General features: G+C 44.3%; 1 protein-coding gene across 2 annotated transcripts in view; it reads left to right on the top strand.

Moving 5' to 3' along the window:
- Aldh1l2 (aldehyde dehydrogenase 1 family member L2) overlaps nucleotides 1–16,356 on the top strand; it is a 54,863-nt gene extending 38,507 nt beyond the window's left edge. The window contains exons 18-23 of one of the 2 annotated variants that reach the window (XM_047551441.1): nucleotides 263–362; nucleotides 2,784–2,882; nucleotides 5,249–5,414; nucleotides 8,087–8,192; nucleotides 11,205–11,404; nucleotides 13,302–16,356. In XM_047551441.1, coding sequence (XP_047407397.1) covers nucleotides 263–362; nucleotides 2,784–2,882; nucleotides 5,249–5,414; nucleotides 8,087–8,192; nucleotides 11,205–11,404; nucleotides 13,302–13,357 — 727 coding nt within the window. In that variant the 3' untranslated portion in view covers nucleotides 13,358–16,356. Of the gene's footprint in view, nucleotides 1–262; nucleotides 363–2,783; nucleotides 2,883–5,248; nucleotides 5,415–8,086; nucleotides 8,193–11,174; nucleotides 11,405–13,301 lie in introns of both variants that reach the window. The other variant, XM_047551440.1, reaches the window with a different exon arrangement.
- The last annotated feature ends 2,127 nt before the right edge of the window (nucleotides 16,357–18,483 follow it).

The following is an 18,483-nucleotide window of genomic DNA, read 5'->3' as shown; positions in this document are numbered from 1 at the left end:
CTGATCATTTGACCACAAAAATAATTTTAAACTTTTTATCATGAAAAATTCCTAATAATATGCAAAGCGCAGAGAAAAACAGTGAATCCCAAGTGCTCGGCACCCAGGCCGCCGCTCTGTACCCACATTTTGTCTTTGAGTGAGTTTCTTACTATTTCTGAGGTTCAGCTATGTTTTTCATGCCAAGTGGTAACTTACGATTTAAAAAGCAAGGCCGTGGGGACACTAACAAAATGCTCATTTCCCGTCTGTTTTCCTCTAGCTGTGCCGTGAGCAACCTGAAGAAAGTGTCGCTTGAGCTCGGTGGCAAGTCCCCACTTATAATCTTCAATGACTGTGAACTTGACAAGGCCGTGCGAATGGTAAGAGAGAGTCTTCAAAGAGATTTGGTTTATATCTAGTCCTAAATAGGTGCCATCCTTTTTATATTAAGAGCACTTAAAACTTGTGGTGCATGAAATTGAACCCAGGGCCTTATGCTTGTGAGTCAAGCATTCTATGAACTGAGCTATATCCCCAGCCCTTAAAATTTTTTATAAAGTAGTACTTGTATATTTTCTCTCATTAAAATGCTTTAAAAATGGGACATAAGTCACAGTGATCACATGGAGAAAGTTCAAAAGATGTTCTGCGTTGCTTCTAGCTTTTGCCTCCTTTCCTCTAACATCTCACCCTTCCACGGTCACTGCTTTTATCTGTTTTACAAATCAAGACACAATAAAAGGTTCCCTATTAAAACATAATTGGCAGCCAGGCACAGTGGCATGTCTGTAGTCCCAGATCCTCGGGAGGCTGAGGCAGGAGGACAGCTTGAGCCCAGGAGTTCAGCCAGCCTGGGCAACATAACAAGACCCTGAAAGAAAGGAAGGAAGGAATGAGGGAGGGAGGGAGGGAAGGAAGGAAGGAAGGAAGGAAGGAAGGAGGGAGGGAGGGAAGGAGGGAGGGAGGGAAGGAAGGAAGGAGGGAGGGAAGGAGGGAAGGAGGGAAGGAAGGAAGGAGGGAGGGAGGGAAGGAGGGAAGGAAGGAAGGAAGGAGGGAGGGAAGGAGGGAAGGAGGGAAGGAAGGAAGGAAGGAGGGAGGGAAGGAGGGAAGGAGGGAGGGAAGGAAGGAAGGAAGGAGGGAGGGAAGGAGGGAAGGAGGGAGGGAAGGAAGGAAGGAAGGAGGGAGGGAGGGAGGGAAGGAGGGAAGGAAGGAAGGAAGGAACTGGCAACATGGCTCTCCTGGTTTTAGCGATGTGGCTGGTAAGGTATTACTGGGGAGGAGCCTGGGTGGGGGTGCGCAGGCCTCCTGTTTTTGCAACGCCACTGACTCTTAAGCTGCATCAAAGTATAAAACCTTATTTTAAGTAAAACTTAAAGGTTAAAAAGCATCTGGCTAGTCCTCACTCTTCACTTCTGCGATACAGGCCAACGGTGAGCCACCACGGGCACGTTGTGGCAAGCCTCCGGGACGTTCTGGGGGAAGTGGCGGTCTTCCCGTTCTGTGCCGTCACCCAGCCTGTTCGCCGAGCAGTCTTTCACATCCTTCTCGCTGTGAGCTTAGCGAACACTCACAGCTGAACCTCATCCTGCAAGGGCCCCAAAGAGAAGGAGTGATCTGGGAGTGAAGGAGACCCAACTCCCGTCACCGTAGGAGGTGGCCCTTCCGGACGGTTCAGTGGCTGGCCATGGCTGGGGATATGCAGACCAACATCAGGGGCAGGACTCCCCGGACATTAGGTTTCTGAGAGCCTTTCTAGAATTTTCCAAAGAAAAGGCTGGGGGATAGAAATAGGGAGGAGGGACTTTTTTCTTACCCTACTGTGACATTTTTCAAAGTATCAATTCACTCGATTTCTCACGTTCTTGTTCATATAATGGGAATTAACAGGAACAAACAAAGATTGCTAAGGGTGAAATGACTGCATGTGGAGAAAAGCACACTGTGATGGTTAGAGAGGACCATTCTTCCCCTTTTCCTTACATCGACTATTCGAGTAGTTTGGTATTGGCCACCACTCACCCCTACAGGACAGGAGTATGTGCCTTTATAGAGCTCTGCTTCCCACATCCAAGAACCTGCGAATACGAATGCTATTTCAAAACCTCCATTGTTAAAAACAAAAACAAAAAACCCTCTATTTTTTTTTTTTTTTTTTTTTTTTACCCAGTTTAGGGAAGTTCCAAGAGGTGAATTAACCCCTGAATTTAGAAAAGATACAACAAAACCCTATGAACCAGGGCTCAGGGGTAGAGTGCTTGCCCTGCATGCCCAAGGCCCTGGGTTTGAGCCCCAGCAACACACACACACACACACACACACACACACACACACACGCACACTATGAGTCTTCTCAAGCACTAGCTTTTTGAGTGCCTTCATTTCAGATATTTTGTGAACTTCTTGCAAAATGGATTTACCTTTTCAGGGAGGGGACATGGTAAGGAAGGCTTTCTAAAACTTGTGATTTATGTGAACCGCTAAAGAGATTTTAAAAGCAAAACTTAGCATACAAATATGATATTTAAATGTATAGAATAATCGAGATTTTTCTTGCAACGTACAGTTTGTTCTTAGAGGTATAGACATCATTATAACCATTTTTGAAATGTGCTCATGGACCAAAAGTAGCTAAGTCAAGACTAAGCATCTCCCAGCGGTTCTGGTCCGAGACGGGAAGCACCGTCCCGACTCCCCTGTGCGGATGGTCTGCTGTCTCCCAGGGGCCCGGGTCTCCCTCCGCACGATTTCGCGGCAGCCTTGACTTTCTGGGTGCGGACACTGTCTTGCCTTCCGTGCTGCAGGGCATGGGTGCGGTGTTCTTCAACAAGGGAGAGAACTGCATCGCGGCTGGGCGACTGTTTGTGGAAGAATCCATTCACGACGAATTCGTGACCAGAGTGGTAAGGCGCCTCCGGGTTGCTCTGAGTTGCACAGAAATTGCTTTTGTTTCAGCCGAGTATGGTGGTGCACACGGCTGGAGAGGCTGACAGGAGAATCCCAAGTTCAAGGCCAGCCTGGGCAACTTAATGAGACTCTGTCTCAAAATAAAATTTTAAAAGAGGGCTGGGGGTGTAGCTCAGTGGTAGAGCCTTTACCTAGCGTGCACGGAGCCCTGGGTTCAGTCACGGGTACCACACAAAATAGAAATTGCTTTTACTTCTGGGTTTATTCACGAATGCACTGTGGCGCACTCCTGTAATCCCAGCGGCTCAGGAGGCTGAGGCAGGAGGATCGCCAGTTCAAAGCCAGCCTCAGCAAGAGCGAGGCACTAAGCAACTCAGTGAGACCCTGTCTCTTAATAAAATACAAAATAGGGCTGGGGATGTGGCTCAGTGGTTGAGTGTCCCTGAGTTCAATCCCTAGTACCTCCTCCCGTCCCCCCCAAAAATCAGCCCTGGCTGGGGGTGTGGCTCAGTGACAGAGCATGCGCTTATGATGCAGGAGGTTCTGGATTCAATCATTTTTTTGTTTGTTTATTTTGTGGGTTATTTTATTTTATTTTTTTGCCTTGTTGGGTATGAAACCCAGGTCCTTGCACACGCTAGGCAAGACCCGTGAGCTATATCCCCAGGCCCGCAGTCCTTTATTTTTTATAAAATAAAAATGTGAACAACAGTCCTTTATTTTTATAGCTACATACTGACATATTTACAGACAAAAGTATATGAGGTCTAGAATTTCCTTTGAAATAATTCAGAAAAAAAGGAAGTGGGCGGGGGGGGGGGGATTGGCCAGAGCTGGTAGTTTCTGCTGCTGTGTGGTGGGTACCTGTGGATTCATTATATGATCGTCTGCTTTTCTATGTGTTATGATTTCTCATAGTCACAAATTACAGGTCTGTGTAAAAATCTTAATATACTTGAGAGCTGTCAGAACCTATACCCTGCCCTGCACTTGATCCCTGACACTTCAGAGAGCTGAACTGGAATTTTTAAATCCCTGAATTGACTATGAGAGGTGCATCACTCCATCATTACGAATCTCCAATTCGCAGTTAACAGGACAGAATATCATTTCTTCCACTAGCATAACTAGCTCCATAAATAGCTCCCGTAGGCTGGTCATGAATCCACAGATGTGGGACTACAAGTCATTAATAGGACTATTAGGGTGAACTCTGTGGCTAAAATAAACTCTAAATTATACTACGTTGTATTATTATGAAGGTAATATTAATTATGAACTTGCTTATATCTGCAAAACCAGCACCTAACGTTTTTATCGTTCCCAAGAACCAATTTCCGACGACCCATCCTGCCCCACAAGCGAAGGATCCTCTGCCTGAGCGCAGATTCCACGAAGTCAGAGAGGCAGGTGGGCAGGCAGCGGGCAGCGGCTGCCTCCTGAACTTCGCGATTCAGTTTATGCCTCAGGAAAATGCAGTGTGCGGAACTAACAGTCATGGGCTTTCGGGCTCAGCAACAACTTGATGAAATTTCAAATGCCGAGGCCAGAAACTTCAAGGCTGAAACATCAGCAAACATGGTTTGCACGCGAGCTTTTTGTATTCACTCAACAGCTGTTTCTTGAGCAGCTGCTTAACGCCCCACGCTGTGCTGGGTTCTGGGAACACAAAGCTGAACAAGGTGGATGTGATCCCCGCCCACCCAGCACATCTTCCACAGCGCAGGAGCCTGGGCGAGGCCCTGAAAGATGATTGCCTCGCCTGTTTTCAAACTCCTGGCCCTGGGTGGTCACGGCCCCTCCCATGGTTTCTTCTTACTAGAATTAGACTCAGCGTCAGAGAACACAGGAGGAGACAAGCACACAGCACAAGAAGCAGTTCCAAAGACATGCCAATACTGAGCATGGTGCCTTGAAGGTGGTTGTCCTCAGAACATTCCAGCAATTCCTCTGGCTACTCCATGAGGATTTCACAAGGGCGGTCTGCCACATTCGAGCAGGGGGAAAGTAACCATGTGGTCATTTAGAAATTCTTTTGCCATGAAGAGTGTGGGTATGCCATATTAATGAAAATTCCAGATCGTCAGTTTGCTATCCAGTCTGGTGAACCTCCACCTATTGTGAGTCAGAATCCACATAACAGAAAGAACATTTGGCCTTGGATTTGGGGGATTGGCTTATTTCACTTAGCACGATAGTTTCCAGTTCCATCCATTTACTGGCAAATGCCATACTTTCATTCTTCTTTATGACTGAGTAATATTCCATTGTGTATATGTACCACATTTTCTTTATCCATTCATCTATTAAGGGTATCCATAATTAACACTGAATTGTCTTTTATGGACTGGGTACTATGCAGGTGGAAGAAATTAAAAAGATGAAAATTGGTGATCCACTTGACAGATCTACTGATCATGGGCCCCAAAATCATAAAGCCCATCTGGAAAAGCTGCTGCAATACTGTGAAGCTGGAGTGAAGGAGGGGGCCACCTTGGTGTATGGGGGAAGACAAGTCCAAAGGCCAGGTAAGGTCCCCTCCATAGGGGGATTATGGGGTGCCTGACTTCTTAAATTGGAGTGGATAGTGATAATTTTCATCTCAGCACCATCTTACTGCGAAAGCAGACACTTGCACGTGTAATGTGATCAGAAGAGTTCATTTCTACACTCTGCCTGGGCAATTAGCTGTGACCCCATCAACATCACAGATTTCTTTTTTCTTTCTTTCTTCTTCTTTTTAATTTTTTTTTATTGGTACTGGAGATGGAACCCGTGGGCACTTTACCACTGAACCGCATCTCCAGCCCTTTTTATTTTTTGAGACATGGTCTTGCTAAGTTACTTAGGGCCTCACTAAATTGCTGAGGCTGACCTTGAACTTGCAATCCTCCTGCCTCAGTCTCCTGAGCCACTGGGATTTCAGGCAGGTGCCCCTGTACCCAGCTCAACAACACATTTTTTCTGAGCCTCATTTTCCTCCAATGCAAAATGAGATGAAATGTGTACATCCTGGTTTACGAAGCTGTGAAAATTACAAAATGGATGTGAGAAGATCTTTGTTATAAATGAGTGTAATGAGTAACTGTTATCAGTGGTCTTGATTCTTGGCACTGAGATTTGATCTTAGCCAGCGTAGCCTGGGAGGGATGTGTTCCTCTGCCTAAAGCAGACCTGGTACTGAAATATGTGATCGACTCAATGTTATGACTCTTGAAAGAAGGGACCAACAAACAACTACAAAAACTCACTTTTCACCAGACACGTTGGCCCATGCCAGTAATCCTGCAACTCTGGAGGCTGAGGCAGGAGGATTGCAAGTTCAAGGCCAGAGTGGACAATTTAGCAAGACCCTGTCTCAGAACAAAATTAATAAAAAGGGGAGGGGAAATAGTTCAGAGGTAGCATGCCCCTGAATTCAATCTCCAGTAAAAAAAAAAAAATTGCAAATAACAAAACCTCCTCTTCCACTGTCACAGGTGATTGTACACCCGTGCCTTACTCTGAGCATTGGCAATTACAAGAAAAAAACTGAATACATATCCTGGGTTTCCTCTATGAACTGAATTTCTAGGTAACGGAGTAGCTGATAAAGGAGACACTTTTTTTTTTTTTTTTAATGGTGCAATTCCTGCTAATTCATGTAGGAAAATGATAGAATAGAAAAAAATCGCCAGTTTGCATTTCTCTAATAGATGATAACGATTCAGGAAATGAGTCAGGGGAGGCCGAGGTTGTTAGGAAAAAGGTTGATGGGGAAAAAAACACAGCCGTACGATGGAGGAACCTGGTTGTCACCATCCAAAGGCCCTGGTCAACCTGAGCATCGCTGAAAGAGGGACAAGTGGGCATTTTGTGTCTTCTGACGGGATACAATGTGTAATGCACAGGGTCACCTCTGAAGTGCTCTAAAAACTTAACCCACACACAGGGGTGCCATTAGTCCAACTTTTGATTTGTAAGGACTGGGGAGCGGGGTCGGGAGTCATTGTTTAATGGTTTCAGGTGGATGGTGGTGAAGGTCACGTAGCACTATGAATGTATTTAATAACACTGAACCATGTGCTTAAAAATGGTTTAAAGAGGGGCTGGGGAGATAGCTCAGTCGGTAGAGTGCTTGCCTTGTGAGCACAAGGCCCTGGGTTCGAACCCCAGCACCAAAAAAAAAAAAAAAAAAAAAAATGGTTTAAAGATGGTAAATTTTGTGCTATATGTATTTTATCACAATTAAAAAAAACACGGAATAGAGAAGCAAATTTCCCTCCAAGGAAGTAAGGACAAATTTAAGATGTGCGCTATTCTACAGAACAACTGACCCAGTATCCCCAACAAGTCGATTGCATGAAAACGTAAGGAGAGGGCAAAAGCATCGGAAATAGTGAGATAAAAAGACCATTGTGAGTGGTGGAGCGCTTGCCTCCCACATGGGGGGCACTGAGTTCGATTCTTAGCACCGCATAAAAATAAGAAAATAACGTAGCTGGGCTCAGTGGCTCAGGAGGCTGAGGCAGGAGGATCACAGGTTCAAAGCCAGCCTCAGCAACTTAGCAAGGCGCTAAGCAATTCAGTGAGACCCTGTCTCTAAATAAAATACAAAAAAGGACTGAGGATGTGATTCAGGGGTTAAGTGCCCCTTAGTTCAATCCCTGGTACCAAAAAAAAAAAAAAAAGAGAGAGAGAAACCATTGTGAAATCTAACAGCCAAATACTATGGGGAGAACTTACTTGAATCCTTCATCGAACAAATGAATTGTAAAAAAGTTACTTTCCAAACAATGAGAGAAAGTGAAATATAAACTACATATAAAGAATGATCCCTAATTTTTTTAGGTGTGACGCTGTGCTGTGGTTACATAAAAATTGTCCTTATCTTTTACTGATTTTTAATGAAGTACTTGGGAATTAAAGTCACATCCTTGCTTTAAAAGATGTTTCGGCAAGGAAAAATTAAACGGAAAAAAAAAAGGAATATGTATTTTACTGTTCATTGTATTATATTCTCTATGTTCACGTATATTTGAAATTTTCATAATAAAAACATTGAAAAATAAGAACCTAGGAATACCAACACCAGGTAGAGATATGAACTCCTTTTGGTTTTACTGAGGCAGAGAGGGGAAATTGTGATTAAGTGAGATAACTATTCATTGAAAATGGTATCACCTAGAATTGACATTCTTCTCTTCTTTTTTCCAAAAAGGGTTTTTTATGGAACCAACTGTGTTCACGGATGTGGAAGACCACATGTTCCTTGCCAAAGAGGAATCCTTTGGGCCTATAATGGTCATTTCTAAATTCCAAAATGGGTATGTTCTTTGGGCACCATTTAACTTAGGTTTTGATTTGGTAACTTTTCCCCCTCTGCTGTTATACTGTTTGCTGAGCATGACGTCACTGAGTGTGCAGTTCTCTAACCTAAGGAGAGTCAACCTCACTAAATAATTAGAAGGATGTGCTTTTGCTGACCACTGTGGAGGGTAATCTATGTTTGCTTCTCAGTTTACTTTAATGGTGGACATGATGGGATTTTAGCTGATTAAATTTGTTTTTTGTGTGGTTGACATGCAAAATCTCTGTGGAATAGGTTGATACCTGAAAAATCACAACTAGTTTTCACATTTACATTCCTAGGGAAGGTAGCATTCCTAGGGAAGGAAGCCAAATATTCAACTCTTTATAGCAATGCCCACAGTCACCATATTGTCAACTGCAAATGACATGCCGGTCCTTATACTACATGAAACTTTCCAAGAAGTTCTGTGTATCAAGGAGGACTAGGTGGTAACTGAGCTCATAAACTCATACCTAATATGATGGGAGTCTCCCGGTATACTTCGCATAATTCTCTAGAATGGCTTTAGGTGCACTCAACCAATGAGAAACTGGAGAAAGAAATATAGAGTTTAGGAAGACTTCTTAGTTGTCAGCAGGCATATCATGACAGGTTTTGGAGCACACTAGGCTATAGTGAGAGGTTGTCTGCATGTGGATCCAAGGATACTTGTTCCCCTTTTCTCTATCAAGTCCCCCAAAGTAGAGTACGGGAGTTGTAGGAGAGTTTCAGCTCCCTTCCAGTACAAGTTTGAAATTGGAGAGAGTCAAGATGATCTTAAAATCCCTCTTTCAGGCACTATGTTGAAACTTATGCTATCTCTCAATAAATGTAGCAAACAACTAATTTTCCCTGTGGTTCTGGAACAAATCCTGTTCCTTTGCTGGCACGCCAGATGAAGTACTTGGCATCATCTACTGGCCACGCTGTAGACAATGCATGCATATTTAAGCATTAGGACCACTCTCAATAAGGTGAGGTACACCACGGCAGGCACGCTGGAACCCGGCTCTGAGAGAAGAGCAGGCTTGTGTCTCCTCCTACGCAGGAGTGTGCACACAGTTGGCCCTCCGTGTGCAACGGATCTACAGCTGCAATTCAGACAACCTCAGACTGAAAATTTATTTTTTTTAAATTGCTTCTGGCTGAGCATGGTGTACAAGGAAGCAATGGTGTACCTATACTTCCAGCTACTTGGGAGGCTGAGTCAAGAAAATCACAAGTTCAAGGCCAGCCTGGGCAACTTAATCAGACCCTGTCTCAAAATAAAATTTTTAAAAAGTGCTGGGGATGTAACTCAGTGGTAGAGCACTTGCCTAGGATGAACAAGGCCCAGGGTTTGATCCCTAGCACTATAGCAGAGTGAAAAATGTGTGTCCGGAACAAACATGAAGTCTTTTCTCATTATTCCACAAGAATATAGTATAGCAGACATTTACATAGCATTTATGTTATGTTAGGTATTGTAAGTAATCCAGAGATGATTCAAAGTATATGGGAGGGGGTTCAGGGTAACAGGTCAGCGGTAAAGCACCTGTCTGAGGCCCTGAGTTCAATCCCTGGCACCACGAAACAAACAAACAAAAAAGACCCCACAAATTGTTATGTAGTGTATGGGATGAACGGAATGATGTGCGTGGGTTAGATGCAAATACTATAGTATTTTGTATAAAGGACTTGAGCTTCTATGAGTTTGGGTATCTACAGTGGTCCTGAAACCAATTCCCGTCAGAAAACCAAAAATCGATGGTATAACCTGAGCCAAAAAAAAAAAAAAAAAGGAAAGGAAAGGAAATAACCAGACTACCAGAGTTCTTAAGGGATTGCTTTACTCTCCTTTTACTAAATAAGCATGTGCAATGGAGGTTTGTTTGTTTGTTTGTTTTTGGCACTGGGGATTAAACCCAGGGGCACTTAACCACTGAGCCACATCCCCAGCCCTTTTTATTTTTTGTTTTGAGACAGGGTCTCACTAAGTTGCTGAGGTTGGCTTTGAACTCCCCATCCTCCTGCCTCAGCCTCCCGAGCTGCTGGGATTACAGGTGTGCGTCACCTTGCCGGGCAGGGTTCACTCTCATGTGATGATGTGACCTCAGAGTCTAAAGAAATACCAGGCATAGTTATCCTTGCCCTGGGGCAGTTGCTATCTCCTGGTTTCCAAAGGGAGAACAATCAACACAAGAGTTAAACCAGCACCATGTTTGTTCTACGAACTGAGTTGGGAGGATCACGAGCCCCTCCATTACCACTGGCTTTTATTGACCATTGACTGTGTTCTGGGCACCGTTAGCCATTTCCTCCCAAGACACTTTGACAACTGCTTCCACCGTTATTTCTGCATTTCACAAGGGTAAATGGAGGCACAGGGAGGTGGAGCATTGGGCCACACTGCCCCAGGATCACAGGTTCAAAGCCAGCCTCAGCAACTTAGCAAGGCGCTAAGCAATTCAGTGGGGATTAAACCCAGGGGCACTTAACCACTGAGCCACATCCCCAGCCCTTTTTATTTTTTATTTTGAGGCAGGGTCCACACAGCCTGCCCACCGAGCCACCCCCCTGCCACCTCTGTGGGATCTGGAAAGGCCTCAGGGAGGCACGACAGGGGCTTGAGCTGTGTGTGCAGATTCTGAAGAGATGGTAGGGAAGAGGAGATGCTCGGTGAAATCTAGGCCTGGGGCTCAGGGGAGAGGGGAGGCCGAGGGCAGGCCGAGGGGGTCAGGAATGATACAGCTGAAAGAGACCGAAAAGACGACCTCGGGTCTGACTTAAACGTGCATGCGAAACCCAGTTCCTACTAGCGTTGGAATATTTCCTTGAGGCTGTCTTTCCACGTGAGCTTGGAATATTTCCTTTATAAGAGTGTAAGCAGGCGGCAGCAAAGCTTTCCCATTTCTAGTGGAGAGAGGAAAACTTCTAGGATGTCCAAGGAGAGTGGTTTGCTTTACATGCGATGAAGCTTTCTTGTCGTCCTGAAAACACCTCGCAGGGACATCGATGGGGTGCTGCAGCGAGCCAATAACACGGAGTACGGCTTGGCCTCCGGGGTTTTCACCAGGGACATAAACAAAGCCATGTACGTGAGCGAAAAACTCGAAGCAGGAACCGTGTTTATTAACACCTACAACAAGACAGACGTGGCAGCCCCGTTTGGTGGCGTGAAACAATCTGGCTTCGGAAAAGACTTAGGTATGTATGGCTTTACTTGTGTGTTTTTTTAATTTTTTTTTTAGTTGTAGATGGACACAATACCTTCATTTTATTTATTTACTTTAATGTGGTGCTGAGGATCGAACCCAGGGCCTCACACGTGCGAGCAAACGCTCCGCCACTCAGCCCCAGCCCCAGCCCCCATGACTTTACTTTTCTATGACACGTTCCTGTGTTGCCACATCACAGAAAAATCTGCTCTGGGTTTCCTGCCACTCTCCGGTGTTGTTCTGAAGGGCAGCCCCTCATGGCATTTAGATCTGGGTTCATAAGGGTACTGATTTTTGTTTTAACGTTCAGCATTTTTTATGAACATAACAACATAACATACATACAGAAAAAAAAAGACACAAACTGTGAGGGAAGGTGATTTTTTCCCCCCAAATAAATGTATTTTAGCTAAAATATGTTAGTTTTTAAAAATCTGATATTCACCATGAACTTGACTGAGCTTTTGTGGGATTCACTGGAACCAAGAAAGGAAAATGGGTGGAGTGTGATAATAGCTTAGCGAGCTCCAAAAATAAAGCCTTTCTCCGGGCTGGTTGGCAGACTTTCAGAGTCAACACTGCAACTGACGGGGTTTGTTGGAAGTCCAAGAACTCAGATTTAGAGTTGGTAAGAAGCCTAAAATGTAATTCACCTTTCAAGCAGTAGATTGGGTGCTTCATTTGTGACACGCCCTGTTCTAAGTACTTTATCTCTTTGAGTATAAGCAATTGTCACAACAGGTCTAGGAAATAGGTTCTATTATTATTTCATTGTATAGTTTGGGGAAACAGGGCTCAGAGAGGGTAAGTGAGTTCTCAAAAGTCACGCAGCCTGGCACTGGCAGAAAGAATTCAAAGTCAGGTAGTCTGGCTGTGGATTCTACCTCTCACTCTCCAGTCAGACCTGTTTCAGAATATGAAATATTTGTGATTTACTGAAATTACCGTCTAAAATAAGTTTGGTTCATTTGGGGTATTTTTTTTACATTTTCTCTTTCCTGATGATTTTTGGCAGCATTATCTGTAGCAATCAAAGTGGGTGAAGGCAAAGGCTCTTCCCCCATATCTATCTGGCTTTCATCCCTGGAACCAAAACAGTAGAGCACTTGGGAAATTTTTATTGTAAAGTGAAGCAACTCTTTTCACTTGTCTTTTGATAGAATAATGGACAGCTTTACTATAAAGGGCTCCAGTTTGCCTAACCGTTTCTTCCTCTCCACATTTTAAAACCCTGAGTTCAGTGGTTCACCTACTCATTAGTTTCACCATGGTACCCGCTGCCCTTAGCCACTGTCGCTCAAAAACAGAAACAGGTGAAGAAAGGAAGGCCGAGCTATTTTTTGCTTAAACGTGCTCCTTTGTGTTCCTGGTATGATATAAATTGCATTTTCCTTACCCTTAAAATCAGATTAAACCAAATGATTCCCAACTCTCTTTCCTGTGTTTCACTGAGCTTCATTTAATGTAATCTAGAACACAGTGTCCTGGTCACTGCTGAGTAGCTCAAATGAACAAAGGATATAAAGACAGACCTCATCAGCAGGCAGGGGGATACAGGAGAAAGGCTGGCCAGTGACACTCGCGGAGCTGGCAGGCCTGGCGGCTGGCCTCGGCCCTCACTACTCAAGCTGTGGTCCGTGGACCCCTGCATCAGCATCGAGGGGGATAGTGAGGGATGCAGAACCTCAGAGCCTTCTCCAAAAGTAGCTGAATCAGAACCTGCCGTGAATGAAAGTCCTCAGCTGATGCACATGAACCGGAAAGTTTGAGAAGCGCTGGCCTGGGTCACCGTCCCTTTACTTCGTGACCCGTGCCCCTGTTGGGAAGTCCAGTGTTACCACATCCAACTCTGAACTTGGTCCACCGACTGCTTTTCTCTTCCCTAGGTGAGGAAGCTCTAAACGAATACCTCAAAACCAAAACTGTGACCCTGGAGTATTAGGACAGCACCAGCACGGGACACGGGAGACAGGCCAAGCCACTGCTCAACTTCCGGAAGAACCTGGCAAGCTGAAGAAGGCGGGACCAGCCAGCAGCCAAAACCTGCACTCCAGGACCATGAGGAGGGTCAGGCCATGTCTGAGCATTTACACGTGTGCCTAGTATTTCCTAACGCACCTTTCAAACCTTAAAATGATTGGCAATTGTTGGGTTTTGACTATGTTTATGTATCATGCATATTTCTAAAATACCACGGTCATTTTCCCTGTCAAGATTAATCTAATGCCTTTTTATTATATTTATTATATATTTTTATTGGGTTATGATCATAGAATATCCTACCTTACTTTTTCTTTCCCATTAGGTCAGTCTGATGCTGAAAGAACTATAATAACAAACTCTGCTGTAATTGTTTTTTGGGGAATACCTGTTTGTAACTGTGTAACCATTTCTTGTCTGATGTGTTAAAAACTTTAAATCACATCTTTTTGATGTTGGAAAAAAAATTAACCTATCCCTGGCCGGTCCATCTTGAAAACATCAATATCAAGCAGCTATATGATATAAGGTAAATTTATTAGACTCTTTATATGTGTGCAGGTTTTAACTCCTATAGCATACCTATGGGTTATTAAAAAGATTTTCTATAATTTTGCTTTTAAGGAACAGTATAGCCTGTGAAAAATGGGAAGGTAATTTTTTTTCCTTTCATATTTGGAGTAAGATCCATCTTTGTGTCTTTGATGCTCTTTCTGAACCCACTGTGAGGGTGATCAACCCACAAACATTCCTCGAGGATCTAGTTACCTAGTAGGTAGGTCATGGTACTACTATATTATGTTCTGAGGCATATACGAAATTTAATAACATGATCTTTGACTCCACGTAGCTTCAATTTTACTGAACAGACTACAAAGTGAATTTTAAAGTAAGATAGAATGGAAAGTAAACAGGCTTTGAAGGCCGATCTTGGTTCACATCAGACTACCTAGGGGACTCTGGGAAATGAACACAACTTCTCTGCGCCTCAGTTTCCTTGTGGGTAAAACAGGAATAGCAGTGCCTTCCTCAGGGCCCTTGTCACGAGGATTTGATGCAATAATATAAGAAAAGCACGGCCGGGCGCGGTGGAACACACCTGTCATCGCAGCTGCTCGGGAGGCTGAGGCAGGAGCATTGCGAGTTCAAGGCCAGCCTCAGCAACTGAGTGAAACCCTGTCTCAAAATGCAGCCAGTGGCAGGGCTGGGGAATAGCTCAGTTGGTAGAGTGCTTGCTTTGCATGCACAAGGCCCTGGGTTCAATTCCTGGCACCACCAAAAAAAAAAAAAAATCCTAAAATGCGGCCAGTGGGAGAACACTGGTCTAGTATGTGTGAGGCCCTGGGTTCGATCCCCAGCACTATCCAGAAAAAAGAAAAGCACCTGGCCTTGCCTGTGGCTCAGGGTACATGCTAACGTCGGCTGTTTTCCTCCGTCACTCCTTAGGATGACCTCGAGAGGTTAATAAACTAGGTTCATTAGTTCCCCATAGCCTTTTCCGGTAATCATCAATTCTCTGACTATCGTTGTCACTATTATCCTAATAAGTGCCTGATACAGCAGGACAAAGAACGATGGCAGTGCCACCAGGTCGGGTCACCAGGGGCTGCCCTGTCCATCCCAGGACACCTCCCTTTCCGGTTTTCTACCTACTTACTAGTTCTACTGCTCGCTGGCTGTGTGACCCCGAGAAAGTCAGTACCAGCGTCCCCCAGTCTAGGTCTGGTATCTAAACAAGGGACAAATCCCATCCCACTGGGTACGGCAAGGGTTCAATCACCTACGCAACGCACGGGGCAAGTCACTGACCTCGGCTGCAGGAACAGCAGCTGTGACCCGCAAAGTACTCGCGTGAGCTCCCATTCCAGTCAGAAGTAGTTAGGAGGTGAATCATCACCTAATGTGACAAAGGGGATTTCCTGCATCACTGAAGTCTCCCGAAAATGACCGAGCAATTAACCTCTACTAATTCTCCTTCTGAAGTACAATTTCAGTGAACATTCCTATGTCTTTGGCTTTGAGGAAGCCACTACTTATCACTTAGGAGACTAGACGGAGGAAATGTAAGGCATCAGTAAACATCAAAACAACAACAAAACCGAGGCAGAAAACACTTGCAAAGGGAAGAATACCAGGTTTCAACAGAGCAATTGTGCCCTGTAAGTCTTTAAAATTAGAGTTCATTTGCCATCAGAAATTCCATTGGAATAAACATTGGGCCCAAAATGGCAGTGCATATTTGAATAAATGACAAAGGTGTTAATGATAAGCAACCACCTTTGTTGTCTTTGCTTGTTTCCTTGGCTGCGACAGGGACTCACTAAGTTTCACAGACTGGCCTTGAACTGGAGATCCTCTTGCCTCTGCCTCCTGAGTACTCAGAATTCCACCACGCCTGGCAAGTAACCACTTTTAAATAAAGTGTTTTAACCGATTTCATGTGACCTGGAAGATCATTTTGTCAAATTATTTTAATAATAGAATGGTGGACAAAAAATGTGCCTATTCTTCTGAACGGATTTTATTCTCTAATTAGCATTAATCTCAGTGGCAGTGTTATTAATCCCAATGAGAATCTGATAAAGCTGTGACTCGCTCTGTCTGACCACTTGTATCCCCAAATTCATGTGCGCACACATCCATGTATTTTTAAGGGATTCACAGACCTCCCAACGGCCACAAAGGACCCCAGATTAAGAGCTTCTTTCTCTTTAACAAGTTCTATAAAGTTCTTACGAGTCTAAGTTTTTATATCTGATTGCTTATCATAGTTAAAGTCTCCAATAAAATTACTAAATGAATTTGAATTAAACATAACGATCCACAGCGTGTTGGGTGGTTTAATTAATACTTTGGGTAATTAAATCATCATTGTTCCTTTGAATCACCGGTTATCTTGCTAAGCCAGAGGATAAAGCTGTGATCTGATTCACTCCTGAACTGTGGCGTGTGGACACGAAGCTTGTCCCCTGACCCCCATCCTCACGCCTTTGTGAAAGGTTCTCTTGGCTCAGGCTCCCTTCTAGGCCTTTCCTCCCCGCTGCCCGTTTAGGCTCCCACTTACACTCAGCACTTATCACCTGGTACTGGAGTTATGTGCCTGCCCACTAGAAGCGAGGCATCCCAAGCCTTGGCCTTGTCGATAACACCACAGCTATCATCTGCCAAGGACCTGGCGTGTGCCAGGCGCTATGCCCAGCACTTTTAAAGTGTTCTCTTATTTAGTCATCACACTATCTGAAAAAGTGAAGAAACCGAGGTGCTCTTCTCACAACCTCCACCGCTACCAAGCTGTCACCATCTCGCTCCTAGACCATTGCCAAAGTCTCCCAGCTGCTCTTGCCAAAGATTAAGTCAGTTGGTGTCAGTCCTCTGCCCTGGTTTTGCTTAGAATAAAGTCCAGCACATTTATCACGGCCTGCCGGTCTTGCTTCTGGCCACCTCTGACCCGTCCCTGCCGGTTTCCCTCATTCTGTTCTAGCCATCCTGGCTCTCCTGATGGTCCTCGAACACACCAAACGTGCTTCCGGCTCAGGGCCTTTCTACTTCCTGTACCCTTCTCCCTTCTAACAAATGGCTTTCTGGGCAGGGGGCAGGAGCCCTGATTTGCAGCCTTTGCAGATACCTGGAAATACTCTCTTCAGGGCAGATTTCAAGCTACCAGTCTGACTTCTCTGAACACGGAGTCAGGAAGAGATCCAGGAGATCAACTGGGAGCGGACACCCCACACCATTACCTCTTCCTCAAACCCTCCATCCAGCATCACAGCTCCTTGACTTCTTTCAGGTCTCTCCTCAAATATCATCCTATCCTAGACACGTTCCCTGAGTACTTTCTAAAATAGCACAGGACCCTACACTCAGAGCTCCTTTATTCTAATGCTGTATTATTTCCATAGCACTTATCACTACCTGTCATGTATTTACCGTCGATAAGTCTCCATTAGAGTATAAGCTTTGTGTTTTGCTCAATACTGTATCTCCTAATATGCAGAGAAGTTCGATAAATATTTGCTTTCAAATGGAGTTTAGTGACCTGTGCAAATCATACAGCTATTGGGTATTCCAGCAATGAAGTTGGTGGTCTTAATGAAGCTAATTTTTATTCCCAAATGCCTAAATCAGGACCTGGGTAGGGAATTAGGTACATACTAAATATTTCTCAAACTATATAATAATAAGTACAATGGCTATTGTCTGCAGAAGATTTTGTAGAAGTGGGTAGAGCCAGGGTAAGGAAACAAATTTGGTTTTCCTCACCGGCTCTCCAAGAAAACAAAGCCAAGGGAAACCCAGGCTACAAGGAAGCAATGGAAGGTGGTGGACAGACATCAGACACGATGGGTGGATAATTATTACTACTATTGTATAAATAATGCCTAAGTGGATTTTTAAAAATGGTTAACATGTAAAAACTACATAAAACGGGAAGAACCAACCATCTCTTCACGCAGCAGTTAACCCACAGGTGATATCTGAGATTGTCCCAGACTTTTGCAATGAACAGTTTAATTGTATTAGTATATTGTACATAACATTGTTACCTGCTTGTTAAATTAATGTATCACAAACATCTATGTCAATAAACACATTTCTGCCTATTTCAATGACTGTAATTCCATTCTTGGACATTTCAATTTGCTTTTCGCTATTTTAAATGTCACACTAAGTCTTACATAAAACCTGTGACCAAAGTCACACTTATTTAATTAGGATAAATTCCTAGAAGTGGAATTCCTGAGTCAAAGGATACAGTGGTCTACAAATCTGTTTCCCCAAATCTTTGTCACCATGGTGTAGTGTTCTTACAGCATCCTAACACCTCAAATTTACCGAGCGCTGCTCTGTGCATGCGATATGTATCAACTCATTAATAATATGTTCCGATTATCATACTGAGGAGATCCCATTATCTCTACTTTACAGATGAAGAGCTGAAATAGGTGGTGGGCTGGGACCTGACTCAGACAGCTTCAGATTGCATGTGTGGCCTGGGGCCAGAGCGCCCGAGATGGACAGTTGCCACTGACCAAATTTAAAGCCCATCTCCCTCACTAATCTGACGTTGCGAGGTCTTAGCAAGGTGCT

Source organism: Sciurus carolinensis, chromosome 4 (assembly GCF_902686445.1).
Source record: "Sciurus carolinensis chromosome 4, mSciCar1.2, whole genome shotgun sequence".
NCBI lineage: Eukaryota > Metazoa > Chordata > Mammalia > Rodentia > Sciuridae > Sciurus > Sciurus carolinensis.
The sequence above is the reverse complement of the archived record's forward strand: the minus strand, read 5'-3'. Positions and strand labels throughout refer to the sequence as shown.